The sequence below is a fragment of the Salvelinus sp. IW2-2015 genome, linkage group LG19 (assembly GCF_002910315.2).
Source record: "Salvelinus sp. IW2-2015 linkage group LG19, ASM291031v2, whole genome shotgun sequence".
In the NCBI taxonomy this organism is placed as follows: domain Eukaryota; kingdom Metazoa; phylum Chordata; class Actinopteri; order Salmoniformes; family Salmonidae; genus Salvelinus; species Salvelinus sp. IW2-2015.
This window is the reverse complement of record NC_036859.1, coordinates 13,808,691-13,830,024: the sequence shown is the minus strand read 5'-3', so window position 1 is coordinate 13,830,024 and position 21,334 is coordinate 13,808,691. Positions and strand designations below refer to the sequence as shown.

Here is a 21,334-nt window from a genome sequence, read left to right as displayed (position 1 = left end):
CATTTTTTACATCCCTGTTAGTGAACATTTCTTGTTTGCCAAGATAATCCATCCACCTGACAGGTGTGGCATATCAAGAAGGTGATTAAACAGCATGATACATACACAGGTCCACCTTGTGCTGGGGATAATATAAAGCCACTCTAAAATGTTATTTTTTTTCACACAACATAATGCCACAGATGTCTCAAGTTTTGAGGGAGCGTGCAATTAGCATGCTGACTGCAGGAATGTTCACCAGAGCTGTTGCCAGAGAATTTAATGTTAATTTCTCTACTATAAGCCAACAACTTTTAGAGAATTTGACAGTACGTCCAACCGGCCTCAAAACCGCATACCACGTGTAACCACGCCAGCCCTGGACCTCTACATCCAGCTTCTTCACCTGTCGGATGTTCTGAGACGAGCCACTCAGACAACTGATGAAACTGTGGGTTTGCACAACCTCTCTGTCTCTGTCTCTCTCTCTCTCTCTCTCTCTCTCTCTCTCTCTCTCTCTCTCTCTCTTTCTTTTTTCTTTCTCAGGAAGCCAAAGTCATTCCACTACCAAAGAGTTGTAAACAGGCCTTTACTGTTTATATGTTACTATGCTTCTCTCTCTCTCTCTCTCTCTCTAAGCATGTGTGTCCATGTATACTGATGATTCAACCTTTATTATTTTCCCATAACCCTACCACCCCCCACCTTTCTATTCTCATAGTTTCTACTGATTGTAAATAAAAAATATATACATTTTTGCTAAGAGTATTATTAGATTATTGATCGATTGACTATGACTTCTCCAATTACCCAGCAGTGCTATTTGCAGAGTTGGCTCCAAGTAAATGTTGGAATTTGCCAAAAACAAGCTATATATGGGCAATACCAAAACAAGTGATCTAATGATTCTGTCTCTTCGCAGCACAATCTGCAGAGCTGGGATGGTGGTATCCCCCATATATACATACAGTTGAAGTCAGAAGTTTACATACACCTTAGCCAAATAGATTTAAACTCAGTTTTTCACAATTCCTGACATTTAATCCTAGTAAAAATTCCCTGTCTTAGGTCAGTTAGGATCACCACTTTATTTTAAGAATGTGAAATGTCAGAATAATAGTAGAGAAAATGATTTATTTCAGTTTTTATTTCTTTCATCACATTCCCAGTGGGTCAGAAGTTTACATACACTCAATTAGTATTTGGTAGCATTGCTTTTAAATTGCTTAACTTGGGTCAAATGTTTTGGGTAGCCTTCCACAAGCTTCCCACAATAAGTTGGGTGAATTTTGGCCCATTCCTCCTGACAGAGCTGGTGTTACTGAGTCAGGGTTGTAGGCCTCCTTGCTCGCACACACTTTTTCAGTTCTGCCCACATATTTTCCATAGGATTGAGGTCAGGGCTTTGTGATGGCCACTCCAATACCTTGACTTTGTTGTCCTTAAGCCATTTTGCCACAACTTTGGAAGTATGCTTGGGGTCATTGTCCATTTGGAAGACCCATTTGCGACCAAGCTTTAACTTCCTGACTGATGTCTTGAGATGTTGCTTCAATATATCCACATAATTTTTCCTGCCTCATGATGCCATCTATTTTGTGAAGTGCACCAGTCCCTCCTGCAGCAAAGCACCCCCACAACATGATACTGCCACCCCTGTGATTCACGGTTGGGATAGTGTTCTTCGGCTTGCAAGCATCCCCCTTTTTCCTCCAAACATAACGATGGTCATTATGGCCAAACAGCTCTATTTGTGTTTCATCAGACCAGAGGACATTTCTCCAAAAAGTACGATCTTTGTCCCCATATGCAGTTGCAAACCGTAGTCTTGCTTTTTTATGGTGGTTTTGGAGCAGTGGCTTCTTCCTTGCTGAGCGGCCTTTCAGGTTATGTCGATATAGGACTGGTTTTACTGTGGATATAGATACTTTTGTACCTGTTTTCTCCAGCATCTTCACAAGGTCCTTGCTGTTGTTCTGGGATTGATTTGCACTTTTCACACCAAAGTACATTCATCTCTAGGAGTGGTATGACGGCTGCGTGCTTCCATGGTGTTTATACTTGCGTACTATTGTTTGTACAGATGAACGTAGTACCTTCAGGCGTTTTGAAAATTGCTCCCAAAGATGAACCAGACTTGTGGAGGTCTACAATTTTTTTTCTGAAGTCTTGGCTGATCTTTATTTATTTTCCCATGATGTCAAGCAAAGAAGCACTGAGTTTGAAGGTAGGCCTTCCAATACATCCAGAGGTACACCTCCAATTGACTCAAATTATGTCAATTAGCCTATCAGAAGCTTCTGAAGCCATGACATAATTTTCTGGAATTTTCCAAGCTGTTTAAAGGCACAGTCAACTTAGTGTATGTGAACTTCTGACCCACTGGAATTGTGATACAGTGAATTATAAGTGAAATAATCTGTCTGTAAACAATTGTTGGAAAAATTACTTGTGTCATGCACAAAGTAGATGTCCTAACCAACTTGCCAAAACTATAGTTTGTCAACAAGAAATTTGTGGAGTGGTTGAAAAATGAGTTTTAATGACTCCAACCTAAGTGTATGTAAACTTCCGACTTCAACTCTATATATACAACATCCTATTGGTTGCACGAATTGTATAATCATTTAAATTGAAACGTTTTTGAATCTGGGTGTCATTTTGTGTATCAGTTCATAAACCATGTGCCATGGAATCAGTATATCGAAAATCTCCTCCCAACTATTTTGCAACCTGTATGGTGGCATTGTCCATTTTTTGGGCCTTAAATGAAACTGGTATACTTTTTTATTTATCACAATTTTCTTTAGACAATTTTGGTTTTAATGCAAGGCCGACAGACGTTCCTTACCTTCTCCCCCTTCCACGTTGCCTCCTCTATTTTTGCGGTAATGCTGCAGTCAGTTTGTTGTAATTTTGGATAGGGAGCACACATTTCCATATATTTTTGTTAACTGCATTTGTGACATAACTCCACCAGTCCAATTTATGATATAATTTTCAACGGTTATACAATTTATAAAATATTTTTTCCAAAAATAATGATTTAAAAAAAATCAATTACTATATTTGAGTTTAACCATAATATTTGTTGTAATATTTGTTCTGGCTTTTCTGCTGGATTAATGTGAAATTGCAAACAGCTGTCTATGGCTTGTTTTAAAAAGCAATATTTTGGAGATTATTTCATTTTCAAATAACCGAAAGTGAGAGGTTGTAATCTGAATGAAGGGAAAAAAGACATTCTTGAACACGGGGTGAGACATCCTTCCTAATGTGCTAGAGAACCAGTTCGGATTTAAGTATAGTTTTTGTATGATTGAAGCCTTAGGTGAGAGGTCCAATGCTTTCATATTTAATCATTTCTGCCCTTCAAATTCATATTTATTATATAAATAGGTGTGTTTAGTTTAATTTTGTCTAGCTTGCTGTTCCAAATGAAGTGGAATATTTGTTGCTCATAAAATTTAAAAAACAAGTTGTTAAGTATAGCAAGGGCCATAAGTAAATAGGTAAACTGGGATATGACGAAATACTGAATCAGGGGGATTATTCCACAAATAGACAGGTGTTGTCCTTTCCATGGTAGCAAGATCTTATCTAATTTGGCTGACTTTCTATTAAAATGTATTGTAGTGAGAGTATGTACAGCGTATGTCCACTTCACCGTCAGACCATTTTATTGGTAAACTACACGGTAATGTAAAAGTTKAATTTTTTAGCTATCCAATACGTAATATACTGCACTTATCATCATTTGGTTGTAATCCAGAGAGGTTAGATACATTATCTAGATAATCTATGAGGCTGTGCAGGGATCCAAATTGCAGATTTAAAAGAAAACATCAGCGTACAATGACACCTTTGTCCTGGATTTCTAGCCCCTTGATATTATTGTTGGATCTAATTGTAATAGCTAACATTTCAATGGTCATAATAAATAGATATGCCGATAGCGGACAACCTTGTTTTACTCCTCTTGACAATTGAATACTTTCTGAGAAGTAGCCATTATTTACTATTTTACACCTGGGGTTACTGTACATAACTTTAACCCATTCTCCTAAATTAAAATAGTCCATGCATTTATGTATAAATTCCAGTTGTACTTTATCAAAGGCCTTTTCAAAGTCAGCCATGAATACCAGGCCTGGTTTCCCATATTTTTCATAGTGTTCTATTGCTTCCAGTACATGTCTTATATTATCTCCAATGTATTGTTCATTTTTAAAAAACCTGTCTGATTAGGATGAAAAATATCCGACAATACCTTTTTTTAAATTCTATACGCTATGTATTTTGCTAGAATAATGGCTCATAACACTGAAGTGTAAGGGGTATCCAGTTTTTCAGGTGGACTGGAACTTTATATTTACCACCTGGGTCCTGTTTCAGTAATAGTGAAATCAGATATTCTTGCTGAGTATCTGATAGTCTACCATATTTATAGGAGATGTTAAAATATGTTAATAACCGAAAGTGAGAGGTTTGAGGACCTTTGAGTACATCGAAAATATTTGATATACCTCAACTGGTATGCCATACAGCCCTGGAGTTTTCCTGGACTTGAAGGCCTTAATTGCATCTAGAAGTTCCTCCTCTGTAATTAGGCCTTCCCATTAGTATTTCTGTACAGCTGTTCATTTTACACCATTAACAGAAAAATCCTTACAATTAACTTGTTAGTGGGGATGGATGAGACTGAAATTTAAAAAAATGTGCTTAAGGTATTTTGTTTCCTCTTTCAAAATATTGTTTTGGATTACTGTTATTTGTAACAAGTTTCTGTAAAAGAAATTGGTAGCATTTCTATGTTGAAGATTAAAAAATAATGTAGTGCATTTTTCCCCATACTCCTTCCAGTTCGCTTTATTTTTATAATTTATTACACTTTTATAATAAATTCCTCTTCCTTTTGTTTTTCCTCTAACGTATTCTGTGCCTCTATGTTACAGTTTGTATTGATACCTATCTGTACTGTTAGTTACTCTATTTCCTTTGTTAAAATGAACTCTATTGACCTAAATTGTTTTTGTTTTAAAGTTGAGTATTGAATTGCATGGCCTCTAAAGGCGCATTTAAAAGTGTCCCATACAAGTAGAGGATCTGCTGTACCTATGTTATGTAGGAAAAGATCAGTTATAAATTCTTGGTTAAAAACAAGTTGTCATCCAGTACGCTTTGATTACATTTCCAATATCCTCGCCCTCACGGAAATTCTGTAAGAGTAATGTGTATACCAATTATTTGATGGTCCGACCACATCCTGTCCCCTATCAACACTCCTCTAACTTTTGGTGCCAACAAAAATGACATAAGAAAGTAGTCAAGCCGGCTAGCTTGATTGAGCCTTGATTGAGCCTCCGCCATGAATACTTATGTAAATGTAATATTTCCGGGATTTTTTTTGTTATAAATTAGCAGACATTTCTAAAAACCTGTTGTTGATTTGTCATTATGGGCCATTGTGTGTAGAAAATGTGGAAAAAGTCAAGGTGTCTGAATAATTTCAGAATGCACTGTACATTAGGATCAAATAGCCACAGTAACCTACTTGGCCACTGGTAAAACTATAACTTAAAGCTGGTACAGCCTCAGTGTAAACAGTAGACAAGCGCTGGAAGTTGCACAGAACATTCACAATTTTCAAGTTTTCGCTCAACAGACCTGAAATTCTCCCAGTGCCAAAATAAATTAGAGGGAACATTTCCCACCAGGTTTGCCTCCAAAAAGACAAACTAAAAGAAAAACCCACACCAACTTATGATAGAGAAGCAAAAAGAATATGGAGCAAAACAAAACTGGGGAAACACCAAAACTCTTTCATACTAAAGTGGTTGAGCTGGAAATCGCACGTCAGCTGAAATTAGGTGTAGCTGGGGGCTGATGTTATCCAGGGATAAACCTACATCTATCTCAACATCTAAAGGATATGTGTAAAGCCAGTGATAAGTGTAAAGAAAATATTAAGTGCAATGTCTTAAACATAAAATTATGACACAGTTGAGGCAGTTTGAACTAGAACTAGAACTCTATATTTTAGTTTAATAGCAGCAAAACAATTGTCATAATAACTAATATTCTGAGTTGTGGATATAAACACAGTTACTGATATGGTTGGTATAACATAATAATACTGATATGATAATAATGTTAATCTCATGGATGATCCTTGGAAACCTGATGCACCTGAGCTCAATTTCGAGTCTCAAAGCAAAAGGTCTGAATACTTATGTAAATAAGGTATTTCTGTTTTTTATTTTTAATAAATTTGCAAACATTTCTAAAAACCTGTTTTCACTTTGGTATTATGGGGTATTGTGTGTAGATTGATAAGGATTTTTTTTTTAAATTTAATACATTTTAGAATAAGGCTCTAATGTAACAAACATTTTAAAAAGTGAAGGGGTCTGAATACTTTCCGAAGGCACTGTAAAGTGCTTTCATTTTCAAACGGTAAAACAGATATGTTTGAAAATACCCTGAAATAAAAGCTGACATTATGTACTGTTGCCTAATATGATTTTTTAAATCTCAAATCAATCAAAATTCTGGAGTATAGAGACGATGAAAACTGCTTATCTGCTAACTGTATCTGGATGTCATGTAGTTTTAGCTAGTAAGCAACCTCATCATGAGGTGACAAGTTCAGATGGGTTGATTTGTAGTGCTGTCTGCTCTTGTACTGTCTCTTTGAAAGCTATCACTGTTGTAGTCCCCCAGCTGCTTGGCAAGGCCTGCTCACTCACTTTATTTAATCTCTGGCTTCATTCTGAATGAACATACTGATACACTTGTACAATTCTATGAGGATTGTGAATTGATGGAATGGGTTTCAATTAATATACATATCAGCAACCAAATTGTCAGCAATGAACAAAGAATAGGCCTATATAGCTGTATTTGCCTACTTTCTCATCTGAGATGTCTTGTCTTATTTCTACTCACCACCAGGTGGCACAGACTTGTCATCCTCAGGTATTGACTTCATGAAGCTACAGTAACAGTATGGGGAGGAAAGTGATCCAATGCACCAATATGGCAACATCAACATACTGTACTACATTACGTCTGAGAATCACACACAACCATTTAAAAAGTTTTATTTCTACCATACACAAACTGTACAACACAGCGCATATCTGCTTATGAAATAACAAAAGTAATACTTTCGATTTACAAACTACTTGAACTGAAAAAGCATAACATTTGAATGAAAAAGGAAAGAAAATACATTACAGTTTCATCATACTAATATAATTCCACAAAAATCCAGTTCACATGACAAAACATCAAATACTAACAGGGAAAATAAATATTCTTCACAAAACTTCCTGAGCAAACAATGTGTGGTATATGAATTAAATATTACGAATTATAAATAAATTAACACAATTATTAAGTTAAACAAAATGTTAAATGATTACATTTTTCAAGATTACAATTCTTTACAATGTGTTGACTATTTGAATAAAATAAAGTATTTTTCTCAACAAGTGTCCTTAATTTGGCTATGTTTTGTAGATATGCACTTCTTCGAATTCTTCCTCAGGACATGTGTAGTAGGCCTAGTCAAACTCAATTTATTGTAACTTGATAGGACTATCAACCCATGCAAACTTCAAAATAATAACATTGTACTGTGACATCAAGAGCAATGCTCACAAACAAAGAAAGCGTCATCTTTCTCTGGAACACCAGGGCAATAGAACTCAACTGAAATACAACAGAAAAAAAGTGAAAGTGCAACTGATTCACAACTCAATTTAAGAATAAATAAAACATAACAATTGAAAACAAACAGTTAAGAACTAGCAATATCATTGTTTGTTTGTCCCTTTTTGCTTCAGGTAATAGTGATGAACTGAAAATCAAAATTATTGACAGTTTACAAAATGATTGACAGGTTGAAAATACATGCTGGCACTAAAGAACCGGCAGTGATATTTACGCCACCAAGTGCCTTTTGGGGGATATTTTGAAATTGGTGTGACTACTGAAACCGAAATGCCACCGACCATCATTAAGTAATAATGAGCATACATTTTAAAAGGTGTCATAATAGTTGAACTCAGAGTAATGTTTGTATGGTGGTGGTTCATTTCTTCTAATACCTTCCTCGCCATTTTTTTCCATGCTGAAAATAAGTAAAACGTTTTAAAAAGCACTAACACTTCTTAACCTGTGATACTTCAAGACCTGACTTTGAGATTACAGCTACTGAGACGATGCTTAAATATTTGAAATGGCATATAAACAGTCATTAAGAACATTTTCTCCTTTGAAAATAAGTGTACTGTATAATAAATTACACACCATCCACATAATACTGTCCTACCACAAAACAGAGAACTGTATATTTTATGTATTCATTTACATGTAGGCACATATATGCACACACAGTGTGTGCACAGAAGGCAGTTTAATATCTATATAATTTAAGAAAAAGAAAGACAATATCTTGTCAAAGTGGATTTATCAATTGTCTTAGTGCTGTCAGTTGCTCTATTCTAGCAACACACTCAAAGTTGAATTTGACATTCAGTTAATTGAATGAAATAAAACAATGTTGCATTTTGCTAAGAGCCAAACGCAACTCCCCAATTGCAGTCAACTTTTTAACATATTGTTCAATTATGAGTGTACAGTACAGTAGCATTGCATTTTTGAGTCTTCATTTTGTCTTACCATACATTCAGGGTTGAATATTAAATAGAAATCGAAAGCAACAATTTAAAAAAAAAATTGATTCTGGATTATTCTAGTAGAGTTCTCTACCTTCATGGGAGATCCAAATTGTTTTATTAGAATCTGATCTGACATATAAATAAACCACCACTAGACGGCAAAAGAGAGCTATGATTAAAACTGGAATGTGCATCAATGTAATATACAATTAGTCAAAGGATTTCAAATATTTAGCATTTTACAATCATAGAAATACAATTTAAAAAATGTTTAAATAAATACATTGATGAATAAAGATGATAAATAGCAATAACATAACAATGACAAAAAATAACAAATACAGATTTAAATCAAGCAAACCATACAAAATAATTAAGTGCAAGGGGGGTAGAAATCTCACCAGAAGTAACATGTCAAGTGAATACAGAAGCGTTAAAAAACATGAAAAATTATTTTCAGCTGGTAATTGTCTCAGTGCAATGTATTCAACTGTGAAATGTTGACACATTTCCCAAAGCTTTGTCTTATACATGCAACTAAGCCAGCACTGCACTCTCCAGGAAAAACACAGTCATCCAATACCATTATCCCAACTCAAAGATACCTCCTCTTGGTGGCTTGACAGCTTAAACGTGGATTCCCTTTATAGCCTGTTTGATATTATCCAAGAGAGCCTTACACTCGGGAGAGTAGTCGTGCTCCGAGTTGTTGTACATATCTGTTAATGTGTTCACATAGGCTTCGAAATTATGCTCACTTATGGGCCCCTGGAACACAAACATGTTCTAATATTAGTTCACAAACTGAAGCATATAGTGAGAATAGGAATTTAATATCACTATAGCAGGGTTTACCAAACTCGGTCTTCTGGACCCCAAGGGGTGCACGTTTTGGTTTTTTGTCTAGCACTACACAGCTAATTCAAAACTGTGTAGTGTTCGGGCAAAAACCAAAACGTGCACCCCTCCCAAGGACAGAGTTTGGAAAATGCTGCACTATAGATAGAAATATGGTTAAAAAATGCAAGTGGGGAGGTTCGGATGAGGCCTACTGTACCATTTGAGGCAGTTGGATGTCTGTGAGACTGTTGATGAGAGCCTGGCTGAGGCGAGCTAACTCCTTCAGAAGGCTGTCGTTGTGCTGTTCAATCATCTTGTTCTCCTCCTCAATTGTCTTCAGGTTACATTCCATTGACGAAATCTGCTTTCAGGAAAGAGGAAAACTTGTCAAACTGAATTAGGCCTGAGTCCTTTGAAAACCATCATATCATCACAGATGTGGATATTTACCTGGGTCTGCAGTTGCATCATGTCAGCTTCTATTTTCAGGTTGGATTCATTCAGTTCCTTGATTTCATGATCCAAGTGTTGCATGTCATCGTCGTTGTCGACTCCTGTTTGAAAATGGAGAATACTCTTATGAAGTTCAAACTAAACCTGCTACTGTGCTTCAGTGAATCAACTAGGAGGGGGTCTACACATACTTCGGTGGTACTAAGATGAACATTTCCATAAAATATATTATCCTGCCAAAGCATATACTGTATGTACAGTACACCACCAAGACTTACCACTGCTGGCTTTCAGTTTAATAGTCACCATCTCCTCTCCTGACATCTTCTTCTTGATACTTTGAGCATTAAGTGGGCATCCAGACAAACTATTTAGAAATCAAATTCAAATTACAAAAATATTACCAACTCACAAATGTCAATCTCAAAGCTATTTAGTTGTTCAAGGAGTGCGCCTTTAATTACGGGTCAGTGGTCAAGGATAGTAGTATCGATAGAAATTCTAAACATTTCACTGGAATCGTACGGGACAAAATTGACGCAATGCAACCTCACCTTCTATGGGTGACAAACACGTTATTGGCGTGTCCAAGGCCATTGCAGCCGGGCAAGGGACAGTGGGGCAGTTCCTGTTTGCAGGCCTTATTCCAGGGGAAGGGGAGGCCATTGATGGATGACTCGTTCTGCCTCTTAGCAGTGAGGGGGCAGCTCCCTGCACTGCGGTGAGATGTGTACTTCCCTGATGTGTGGCCCTGCCCATCACAACCTATCACTGGACACCTAGTAGGGAGACAAACAAGGGGTCTGTTCAGGAGGATTTTACGTTACAAAACATTCAGCTAGAAATGCATCGCATAGAACAGATAAGATTATCTGTAAAATAGAATATGCAACTGTGTCAGGTCTATTAATTATATATCTACAACGTTCAGAATACACCCAGGAGTCTGTTACTATCTGATGTCCTCCCCTAATACTGCTAGTGGAGAGATTCATGTTGTCACACAGACTGTTGACAATGTACAGAGTGCCGCTGTGAGAGACGTCTATTCTCATTCCGATGAGGCAGAGGAGAAAGATTATTGTCACCAGTAAGCTGTTTTTCCCTCAAAATAGTTTGGCAGTTCAGGCCATTTGATATGACAGATGTAGTAAATACAGTATGATCTGAGATATGTAAATCTATCGCTGTGTACAGTTTAGGTACAATGGAAGTGTAAGTAGATCAAAATGCTGTCAACTGAGTTGCGACGACTTTACTTAACCTGTTAAACCACACATAATACATACATACATACTCAAACAAATCATTTGCACAGTTCATAAATATCCCTCACTAACTAGACCGGAAGAGTTGTCAAACCATTACGTTGATTAATCCAGTCAAATGCTGATTAAAAATGTAGTCATCGAAACTGACAACAGGCTCAAATAATCGTATCAGCCAAGTTGCTAATCCACAAAAACGTTGGAATAATAAACACATACAGATTGATATAGCCTACATATACAGTACTAGGTAGGTTATTTGTGTTTGTAATCGAAAAACATAAGCACAAGTCTTGTTGAATATTATTAAGAGTTATAAGGGTAATTACATTTTTCCTGCTCTGTTTTCTACAGGTCAGTAATGGAGTGACATGAATTACACATAATTGTCATGTATCCCGTCATGTGAAAGAATGTAATTTTGAGGGTTGCTGAACTCTTCCCTTATTGGTAAAGGTGAAAGGCAGGCTGAGATGGTACAAATGGAACACATAGCTAGCGTACAAACAGAGTACTACTGTAACGAAGCTTGTTGTTGCACTTCGTTGTTCAGAGTACGGCTAGCACTTAGAGGACAAAACAACCCCATTACTTCCATCCATCCACACACCACAGATGTAAGGCACCAGGACAATAGAAGCATGCCATATGGCCTACAATTTACAATCATCTAGTAACATCACAGATGCACTACATGTGGGTAGATTCGAACTAGCAACCTTTCGGTTATTGGTCCAACGTTCTTACCGCTAGGCTACCTGTCGCTCCCCCGCCCTCTCTTAATGTGTATGCGATTTATTCCAGTCTAATTCCTAAACTCTTGGCCCTGCATTAGTAATTAAAAAGATTGGGAAATCTGTDTCTGTCCAGATGTAGAAGTAAACAAGGTCTCATACATCGGACTTTGGATTTAAGCAGCAGCAATCAATTACATTTTTTATTTAAGACCAATATCAGTTTTTCCAGAGACAACTGCATCTAGAATAATTCAGCTTTACATCAGTGAATCAACGCTTTGTACCCATACAGTAGTATGGGGGACCTGTAATAAACAATACACGATGATAATGAAAACACTCACAAGAGAGTGATAAGCCAGATATTCTATTAAGACAACTCAAAAATATTACAGTGTTTGAAACATGTATTAAACACATGTTGTTAATCTTTGAAATATGATCTACTAATGATGGGCAGAAAAACAATTTCATTGTCATTTTTCTGGTATAATGACCTCTTAACAACCGGATACAAGTATTTTCATTCATTGAGACAGCAATCATGTAATCATGCCAGTAAAAAAATGAAAAACAACAATCATAAGAATAATCTCTTACTTCATTTCTTGGTCGTCTTTTTCATCTTTGTTTGGTGTAAGCCTCAAGCCTCCCTTTCTGGCACGTGGACATCCTGACAAACTACAAATGTTTAGAGACGATACGGTTTAACAATAATGAACACTAATTTAGGGCTAAAATCAAGCAAACTCTTCCATCAGTGATTCTCACAAAGCATGTCATTGAAAACAACATTCTAAACAACAAAATCAGTTTTCAAGAATCAGTCAGGTGTCGTCAGAATCGTATCTTCTTGGATATACAACAGTTTACCAAAAGTCAAAGATGAATAAATTCATAAAAAATAAACAACAAGATTCAAACACATTTCTATTAATCAATTCAGTCATTCGTGTCATCCAGTCTAGACTACCTTCTGTGTGAAGCATAATTCCCGGTCACGTGTCCAGATCCATCACATCCAAGTGTTGGGCACCTGCAGGTGGAGAGACAGACAAAACAGGTGAAACTCTGGAACAATTATATAATATTTAAATGCATTAAAAAAAATGGAAGCCAAAGGGCCTTTATGAGGTCAGGAGATATACAGTACATTGCATTATGTACACTGAGTGTACAAAACATTAGGAACACAGGCTCTTTACATGACATAGACTGAACAGGTGAAAGCTATAATCCCTTATTGATGTCACCTGTTAAATCCATTTCAATCCGTATAGATGAAGGGGAGGAGACAGGTTAAAGATGGATTTTTAAGCCATTCAGAGGGTGAATGGGCAAGACAAAAGATTTAAGTGCCTTTGAACAGAGTATGGTAGTTGGTACCAGGCGCACCGGTTCGAGTGTGTCAAGAACTGCAACGCTGCTGGGTTTTTCATGCTAAACAATTTCCCATGTGTATCTAGAATGGTCCACCACCCAATGGACATCCAGCCAACGTGACACAACTGTGGAAAGAATTGAAGACAACATCCCTGTGGAACGCTTTTGACACCTTGTAGAGTCCATGCCACAACGAATTGAGGCTGTTCTGAGGGCTAAAGGGGCTGCAACTCAATATTAGGAAGGTGTTCTTAATGTTTTCTACACACAGTGTAAACAGCCTGATCACACAACGTGGATAAAAGTGCAAATTCAATATAGTCAATTTATTATATGACTAAAACAGCATGAGACCAGGTAGAATGTATAATGTAATCCAATAAAATAGCACAAAATTGAATGAGTGGACACAAACAGGTGAACTACTGGCTAGAAACAGTTGATGATGACTGAAAGGACAACGCGTACTTTAGTTCCTGAGAGTTGGCTGCCATCAGTGATTTGAGAGTCTTGTCAGCCAGGGGACACCCAGATACACTACAGACAGAGGATCCACACCAGAGAGTTATTACAATGAACCCTTTGATCATAGTTCAATTCAATTGAAGTCTGACAGTGATTGATATACTATACAGTGCAATGTGGCAGAGAGGTCATCCTCTCCAAAACCATATGATAACCATTTGCATTATCATCTTAAGTTTGTACAGTTGTTTTCTGTCCAATGTTTCAATACAATTACAAGTCAGTTTTAAATTACTTAAATTCCACAGCGACAATAAGGTTGCAAAAAAATGTATAGTTTTCATTTTCAGCAGCATATAATGCTGATCAACATGAAACAATCAACATAGTTCCTCTGAACCAAGCCTTACAGTATTTACTAGCTGGTGTTAACGAGTGTGTAATTACCTTCGATGTGACGCATAATTTCCTGTTACATGGCCACTACCGTCACAGCCGGGGGTAGGACAGCTGCAGAGAACACAACACTTAGTTAGACCATACTCTAGAATACATGGACTTTCAATACAGTGTATTAACCTTCGTAACATGACATTGAATTGTTATTAGTGGAATTGGAAGTGTGAAGTGTTAGTGCAGCAGGAAATTTAGTAGAACATATTTTACTCCCGAACACATTCACTACAACAACGTCTCTGAAGGTGTTTATTTGGAGTGGCAGAAAGTTGTTCATTAAAAGGTGCTCACTTGGAAGATCTAATTGTTTTCTGTAAATGACTCAATAGTATCTAACCATATAAAGTGAATCAAATCCCCAGAGCCAAACTCAAGAGAACATACAGAGTCTAACTACAAAGTCAAGAGTGGTAAGCTGAGGACATACGGACATGTAAAAACTCACTTTTAACAAGATACATTTCCTCTCCACATGAACCTGCAGACATACCAGTCACAACGATATGTAATATATAATAGGTAACAATATAAGAGCTAATAATAGGATAGATCATGTCCAGTGCATTTCACTGAGCGTGTATTCAGTCACCCCACTTATAATATACTGCCCCATTTAAAAGGTCTGGTCGGGAATTACACTTTTGTTATTAATACTGACCATCTGTCAGCTGACCTTTTTAGAGGGAAATGCACATTATACACAGATGACTGAGCAAAGAAGCCTCAATATGTCAATTTCTCCCCTCATTGGACCCCCAGAATGAGCAGACCCGACATGTTTAACATGATATACCTCATCAGCTCTTTCTTAGCATCTCTTAAGAGCATCTTGGTCTTGGGGCTTAACATGCTTGCGTCTCCGGAGTAGCTCTGGTTCTCCAGAGAAGCGTCGTCAAAATCCTCCTGCTGAGAGACGTATGTACGTTTGAAATGGACCCTTTTCACTATATAGTRCAAYACTTTTGACCAGAGCCATGGACCCTGGTCAAAAGTAGTGCACTACAGAAGAAATAGGGTGCCATTTCGGATGCAGTCTTAATAATAAAGTGTCTTTAAAAATCTGCTTAACCTCCTGACTTCCTGTCTCAGTCTTGAGTTTTGAACATTTTCAATGAAAACATCCCACTTATTACTCTTAAAACACAAGCCTAGGGGTTAGGCGGTAAGGCTGAGGTATTACGCTGAAGGATACTTACAGTAAACCATACATCCATTTAAAGTCACATTTAATCCACACGGACAGTATTTATGACGTATATACTTGTGATGTAAAACATTTGGATTTACTTCCTCAAAGATTATGTGTTCAGCACCAGATGTTGTCGTCGGTGAGTTAATAACAGTACAAATGTCATGGCCTTTTAAATCAACAACAACCAGGAATACCAGCTGTGAGGAACACTCTCTTTAACAAGAGCTTTTACCTCTCTGTCGTGCATCATTTGTTGTGCTTTGCTGAAGTTGAGAGGTGTGTCCCAGGCGTCTCTCTCACACAGGGAATGGTAGAAGGCAGGGCTGATGTGCACACTGCCGGCCTGCTTGAGAGTGGACTCAGGAGGGGACAGGGCAACGTCTCCCAAAGGCACCTTGGGTGGGGCATTCACCTCCCGACTTTTCTTCATACTCAGGTCCAGGGTGCCGTTCTCATCCACTTCTATGGGCATGTCCTAAATGAGAAGAAGTTCACAAGTCAGTCAGCAGGTAATTCACTTTTTTGAAATAGTCAACTGTCTTTAATAAAAACATACAGGTATGCCAGTTTCATGGGAAATAAAAATATGTGGGTTATGAAGTTATGAAGATTGAAATGCATATATTTCCATGACATGCCTTAGCACCAACTACAATGCTTTAAGTGTGCGCCACTCTGAAAATGACAACTATAATTCCTGTGAGAAATAACTTGAATTGCACCTCAAATACACATTTACATGAAAATAAGACGCTGAGTGATTATCTAACACCGGGGTAAAGTGTGGTGTTAAGCCAGCATTAATTMTGTTGAACAAAATAATAATCGTTGCTTGGTGTGTAGTTTTTTTGCGACAGCTGTGTAATCTATCTGTTTTCTAGGACACACAACCAAGATGGCAGCTGGGGGTGCTGGTTTTAGGTCATCACCATTAAAACAAAAATGAAAAAGCTTAATGCAGCATACGTTTTCTCACTGACAGATGTGTTACTCATTCTGCGTTATGTGAAATGCTGGGCTGTGTGCTTCAGCTTTATAGGTTTTATAGTATTAAAAGTTTTACCTCATTAAATGCCGAAATACGGCCTATAAATGAAACCAATTATTCAACGCATATGTCCCATTAAACCTATCCCCCATTATTTTTGTAACAAAAGAGAGCCTTTCAAATTAATTAAAGGGGATAATTTTCATGGACATTGCATGCGTGTGTGGCTGTCCATTTTAATTATGTCTGTGATGGTGACATGTCTGTAGCTAATCTCAATAGCATGAACTTTTCACATTGAGTTGTGATGCATTTTTGTTGCATTTGCTACCTACAGAGATACAACAAACATATGAGTTGCATGGCCCCATACAGTGTACTGTATGCTACATAAGTCCAATGCAGAAGAGCACGAATGATTAAGTTGCTAACACTGTTTTATTCATTCAGTGGGTTGACACCTGGTACAAGACCACATTCTCAGCTCACCAAGCTGGGTTCTGTACTGTGTAGGTGTTGGAAACCTTGAATCATTTATCTATCAATATTCTGTCATAAATTACATAATGTAGAGAGGCCTTGTTTGGGTTTTGAGACATTCGTCGTTATGCTCAAACGTAATGCATAGGAAGGCCAAGTTTCAGTTCAGTTGAGAGTATCATGGTTTTCCACGTAGTGGACAGGGCAGTTGGGTTTTTTTCCCTCTAGAGATTATTCAGGACGTGCACAAATGGGTCAAGTTTTAAACTAAACTGGTGCACATTTAATAAATCACTGAGATTTTGGTTTTGTGTGAATAAAAGATTTCAGCTAATGAGTCCTTCAGCTGATTGGTTTAATCCACTGAACTAGTTTTATAGGCCATCTGATAGAGAAAGAGCTTATCCTGGATAATATATTACTAAGCAAAATATATTCCGCCATCTGCAGCATGCAAGACACACTTTCATACAGTTAATAATTTTTCCCTTTTCTTTTTTGTCTATTAATAAAATAATATGCATGACCACATGTTTTACATAAACTACAGAGTCTAATTGTAATTGAGAAATAAGGGTGTTTGTAACAGTTAGGAAGAGTTTGTGCATATGTTATGACGTCATTTTGTGACGGTAAGGTTTTTGTTGGTTGTTCAGGCACACAAAATTGTTTCTTGAGGCAAGCCGAAGTCAGTAACCGAAGTCTACGCCCCTTCGTCAGTGATTGGTCAACAGTAGGGATTCTTCAGTAAAGTCTTTGTTGTCATTCAACGAGAGACGACTCATTTTCATGCACATTTTTTTTATTTCGAAATAATGCACCAAACATCTTAGTTAGAGGTAAAAATTGAACGACTAAGATCTCATCGGCAAAAAACATCAAAATGAATGACAGATTTCTTCAGTTATCTTTGATTAATTGTGACTATTACCATAAAAGTAGAAACTACAGTCTAATTGTAATTGACAAATAAGGTTGATAGTATTTTTTTCTTTTGATGTGATTTTATAAATTTTCTTTTGTGTACATTAAAGCTTTATGGAGGGGAACCTCTTGTTTCCCTGCCACCAGAGACACGATCTCTTTGCCAAAAACAGTCCTTTTGATGTTTCTCCCTTTTTATACACAAATCAGAGTTGCTTTAAAATGACCCCATTAAATACCTTTCCAAGTGGTCTAATTTGATTACCTTTGTGGAGGATGCCAGGGGCCGGCCAGAGATGGAGATGGCCTCCATGTTGCTTCGGTAGCGGGTTGAGAGGTTGAGGATGGCGGTGGTGGCTGCGGTGTCTTGGAGCCCCTCACATCCCGGTTTGTATTGGGTGGGTGGGCTGTGCCGTCCGGGGTCAGGCGTGGGAAGGAGGTTGCCAGGGGCACCCAGGAAGTCGGTGTACTGTAGAGCTGCTAGATAACAGAACACACATTCAGCAAGTTACAGGAACAGCTGATTATACTCACTATACTATGGTGCATCGTGCAACCAGCTATACATTTGTTGTTACAGTGTGGTTGCAATGGCATCAGTCTGTGCTTGAATAAAGGTAGCTAGGTGGGACAACATAGACTGTGTGGATAAAACATGTATTTCTTGATAAAATGACAATTCTCTCAGGATCTGACAGATCTGTTTAAAAAAAAWATATATATATTTTTTTAAATCCTACTAGCACTGACTTTGCTGATAGCTACTTTGTGAAAAAACTAAGATACGTGGTTGTCCCACCTAGCTACCTTAAAATGAATGCACTAACTGTAAGTCGCTCTGGATGAGAGCGTCTGCTAAATGACTAAACTGTAAATGTAAGCAATATTACACAAGCATGATTGTCTTGTTTACAGGAACCTTGTGAGTGTGTTGCATACTCGTAGTTTGGATGTTGTCTGATCATGTATGGGCTGCACATTTGTGGCAGAAGATGAGCGACACTTGCACATTAAATCCGTTTAATGTGGCTTGACACATGCCCCCCCCCCCCCCTGAATCAAATAAAATGTGCGAAACTCACAGTCAGGGAAGTGTGAAGGAGAGATTTTTTGGTCCTGGTTGGGTGCCATCAGAGGTTGTTTGCCGAAGACCTGTGCATCAAAGCTGGCGTAATCAAAGCGGATCTTGCTGTACTTGTCCATGTCCTTGGTGAGGTTGGCTTGCAAGGCGGCGGTGACAGGATGGTGATGGGCGAACCTGTAGCTGTACTGGTTGAACTCCAACTTCTTCATGAGGGGGCCGAGAGGTCTGGTTGGAGAAGAATCCAAGAAGACGAGGTGTTGTTGTTGGATTTGATGAGGAAAGTGGCTACTGTAGGTGTCAAATAAAGTCCATGTAAGGAACAGGAAATTGACACATACAGTGGCAAGAAAAAGTATGTGAACCCTTTGGAATTACCTGGACTTCTGCATAAATTGGTCATAAAATGTAATCTGATCTTCATCTAAGTCACAACAATAGACAATCACAGTCTGCTTAAAATAATAACACACAAACAATTATACATTTTCATGTCTTTATTGAACATTCCGTGTAAACATTCACAGTGCAGGTTGGAAAAAAGCATGTGAACCCTTGGATGTAATAACTGGTTGACCCTCCTTTGGCAGCAATAACCTCAACCAAACATTTTCTGTAGTTGCGGATCAGACCTGCACAACGGTCAGGAGGAATTTTGGACCATTCTTCTTTACAAAACTGTTTCAGTTCAGCAATATTCTTGGGATGTCTGGTGTGAACCTCTCTCTTGAGGTCATGCCACAGCATCTCAATCGGGTTGAGGTCAGGACTGACTGGGCCACACCAGAAGGAGTATTTTCTTCTGTTGAAGCCATTCTGTTGTTGATTTACTTCTATCTTTTGGGTTGTTGTCCTGTTGCATCACTCAACTTCTGTTGAGCTTCAATTGGCGGACAGATAGCCTTACATTCTCCTGCAAAATGTCTTGATAAACTTGGGAATTCATTTTTGTCGATGATAGCAAGCTGTCCAGGCCCTGAGGCAGCAAAGCAGCTCCAAACCATGATGCTCTCTTCACCATACTTTACAGTTGAGATGAGGTTTTGATGTTGGTGTGCTGTGCCTTTTTTTTCTCCACACATAGTGTTGTGTGTTCCTTCCAAACAACCCAACTTTAGTTTCATCTGTCCACAGAATATTTTGCCAGTAGCGCTGTGGAACATCCAGATGCTCTTTTGTGAACTTCAAACATGCAGCAATGTTTTTTTTGGACAGCAGTGGCTTCTTCCGTGGTGTCCTCCCATGAACACCATTCTTGTTTAGTGTTTTAAGTATCGTAGACTCGTCAACAGAGATGTTAGCATGTTCCAAAGCTTTCTGTAAGTCTTTAGCTGACACTCTAGGATTCCTCTTAACCTCATTGAGCATTCTGCGCTGTGCTCTTGCAGTCATCTTTGCAGGACGGCCACTTCTAGGGAGAGTAGCAACAGTGCTGAACTTTTTCCATTTATAGACAATTTGTCTTACCGTGGACTGATGAACATCGAGGCTTTTAGAGATACTTTTGTAACCCTTTCCAGCTTTATGCAAGCCCACAATTCTTAAACTTGGGTCTTCTGAGATCTCTGTTGTTTGAGGCATGGTTCACATCAGGCAATGCTTCTTGTGAATAGCAAACTCAAATGTTGCTGAGTGTTTTTTTTATACGGCACGGCAGCTCTAACCAACATCTCCAATCTCGTCTCAATGATTGTACTCCAGGTTAGCTGACTCCTGACTCCAATTAGCTTTTGGAGAAGTCATTAGCCTAGGGTTTCACATACTTTTCCCAACCTACACTGTGAATGTTTAAATTATGTTTTTAATATAGACAAGAAAATGCAATAATTTGTGTGTTATTAGTTTAAGCAGACTGTGCTTGTCTGTTGTTGTGACTTAGATGAAGATCCGATCTAATTTCATGACCAATTTATGCAGAAATCCAGATCATTCCAAAGGGTTCACATACTTTTCTTGCCACTGTACATGCACATTATGCACAACATGCTGTGGAAGAGGTGGTGGTGATTGTGGAAGTAATAGAACATTGAATAATATCGATACGAGGTGGTTGTGAAGGAATGGACACGGTGTCGTTTGAATCATATAATAATATCAACGTCCTCCTCCTGGATTGTGGGATCTGATCTGTATTGTACGTTCACACACAGGCATGTTGCCCAACTAATTCCTTTTGTATGAGTAGGCAGTCTGCCTGTCATTTCTCTTCAGGGAACAAAGAGTTCTTATGCTCTGTGTCCCTAATAGGGAGAATCTCATGGGACCTTAACCCATTGCTTAAGTACAAATGATACTGAGAAACCATATCTGTGATGCTTTGCTAGGCTATATATTGTCATTCCTTTTACAATACACTGACTGGGTAAACTGGACACGAAACTGTAAATGTTAACCAACATAG

At 38.0% G+C, this 21,334-nt stretch overlaps 1 protein-coding gene across 7 annotated transcripts in view; it reads right to left on the bottom strand.

Annotated features, from left to right (window-relative positions):
* Window positions 1-7,066: 7,066 nt before the first annotated feature.
* Window positions 7,067-21,334, bottom strand: part of LOC111979349 (suppression of tumorigenicity 18 protein-like) — a 41,055-nt gene continuing 26,787 nt past the window's right edge. For 4 of the 7 annotated variants that reach the window (XM_024009831.2, XM_024009839.2, XM_024009838.1 and 1 more), the window contains 13 exons: window positions 18,935-19,224; window positions 18,118-18,332; window positions 15,693-15,935; window positions 15,062-15,174; window positions 14,260-14,322; window positions 13,816-13,884; window positions 12,938-13,000; window positions 12,565-12,645; window positions 10,514-10,738; window positions 10,238-10,326; window positions 9,957-10,060; window positions 9,724-9,870; window positions 7,067-9,434 (listed from right to left, as the gene is read on the bottom strand). In XM_024009831.2, coding sequence (XP_023865599.1) covers window positions 9,294-9,434; window positions 9,724-9,870; window positions 9,957-10,060; window positions 10,238-10,326; window positions 10,514-10,738; window positions 12,565-12,645; window positions 12,938-13,000; window positions 13,816-13,884; window positions 14,260-14,322; window positions 15,062-15,174; window positions 15,693-15,935; window positions 18,118-18,332; window positions 18,935-19,224 — 1,843 coding nt within the window. In that variant the 3' untranslated portion in view covers window positions 7,067-9,293. The remainder of the gene's footprint in view (window positions 9,435-9,723; window positions 9,871-9,956; window positions 10,061-10,237; window positions 10,327-10,513; window positions 10,739-12,564; window positions 12,646-12,937; window positions 13,001-13,815; window positions 13,885-14,259; window positions 14,323-15,061; window positions 15,175-15,692; window positions 15,936-18,117; window positions 18,333-18,934; window positions 19,225-21,334) is intronic. The other 3 variants (XM_024009833.2, XM_024009834.2, XM_024009832.2) reach the window with 3 other exon arrangements.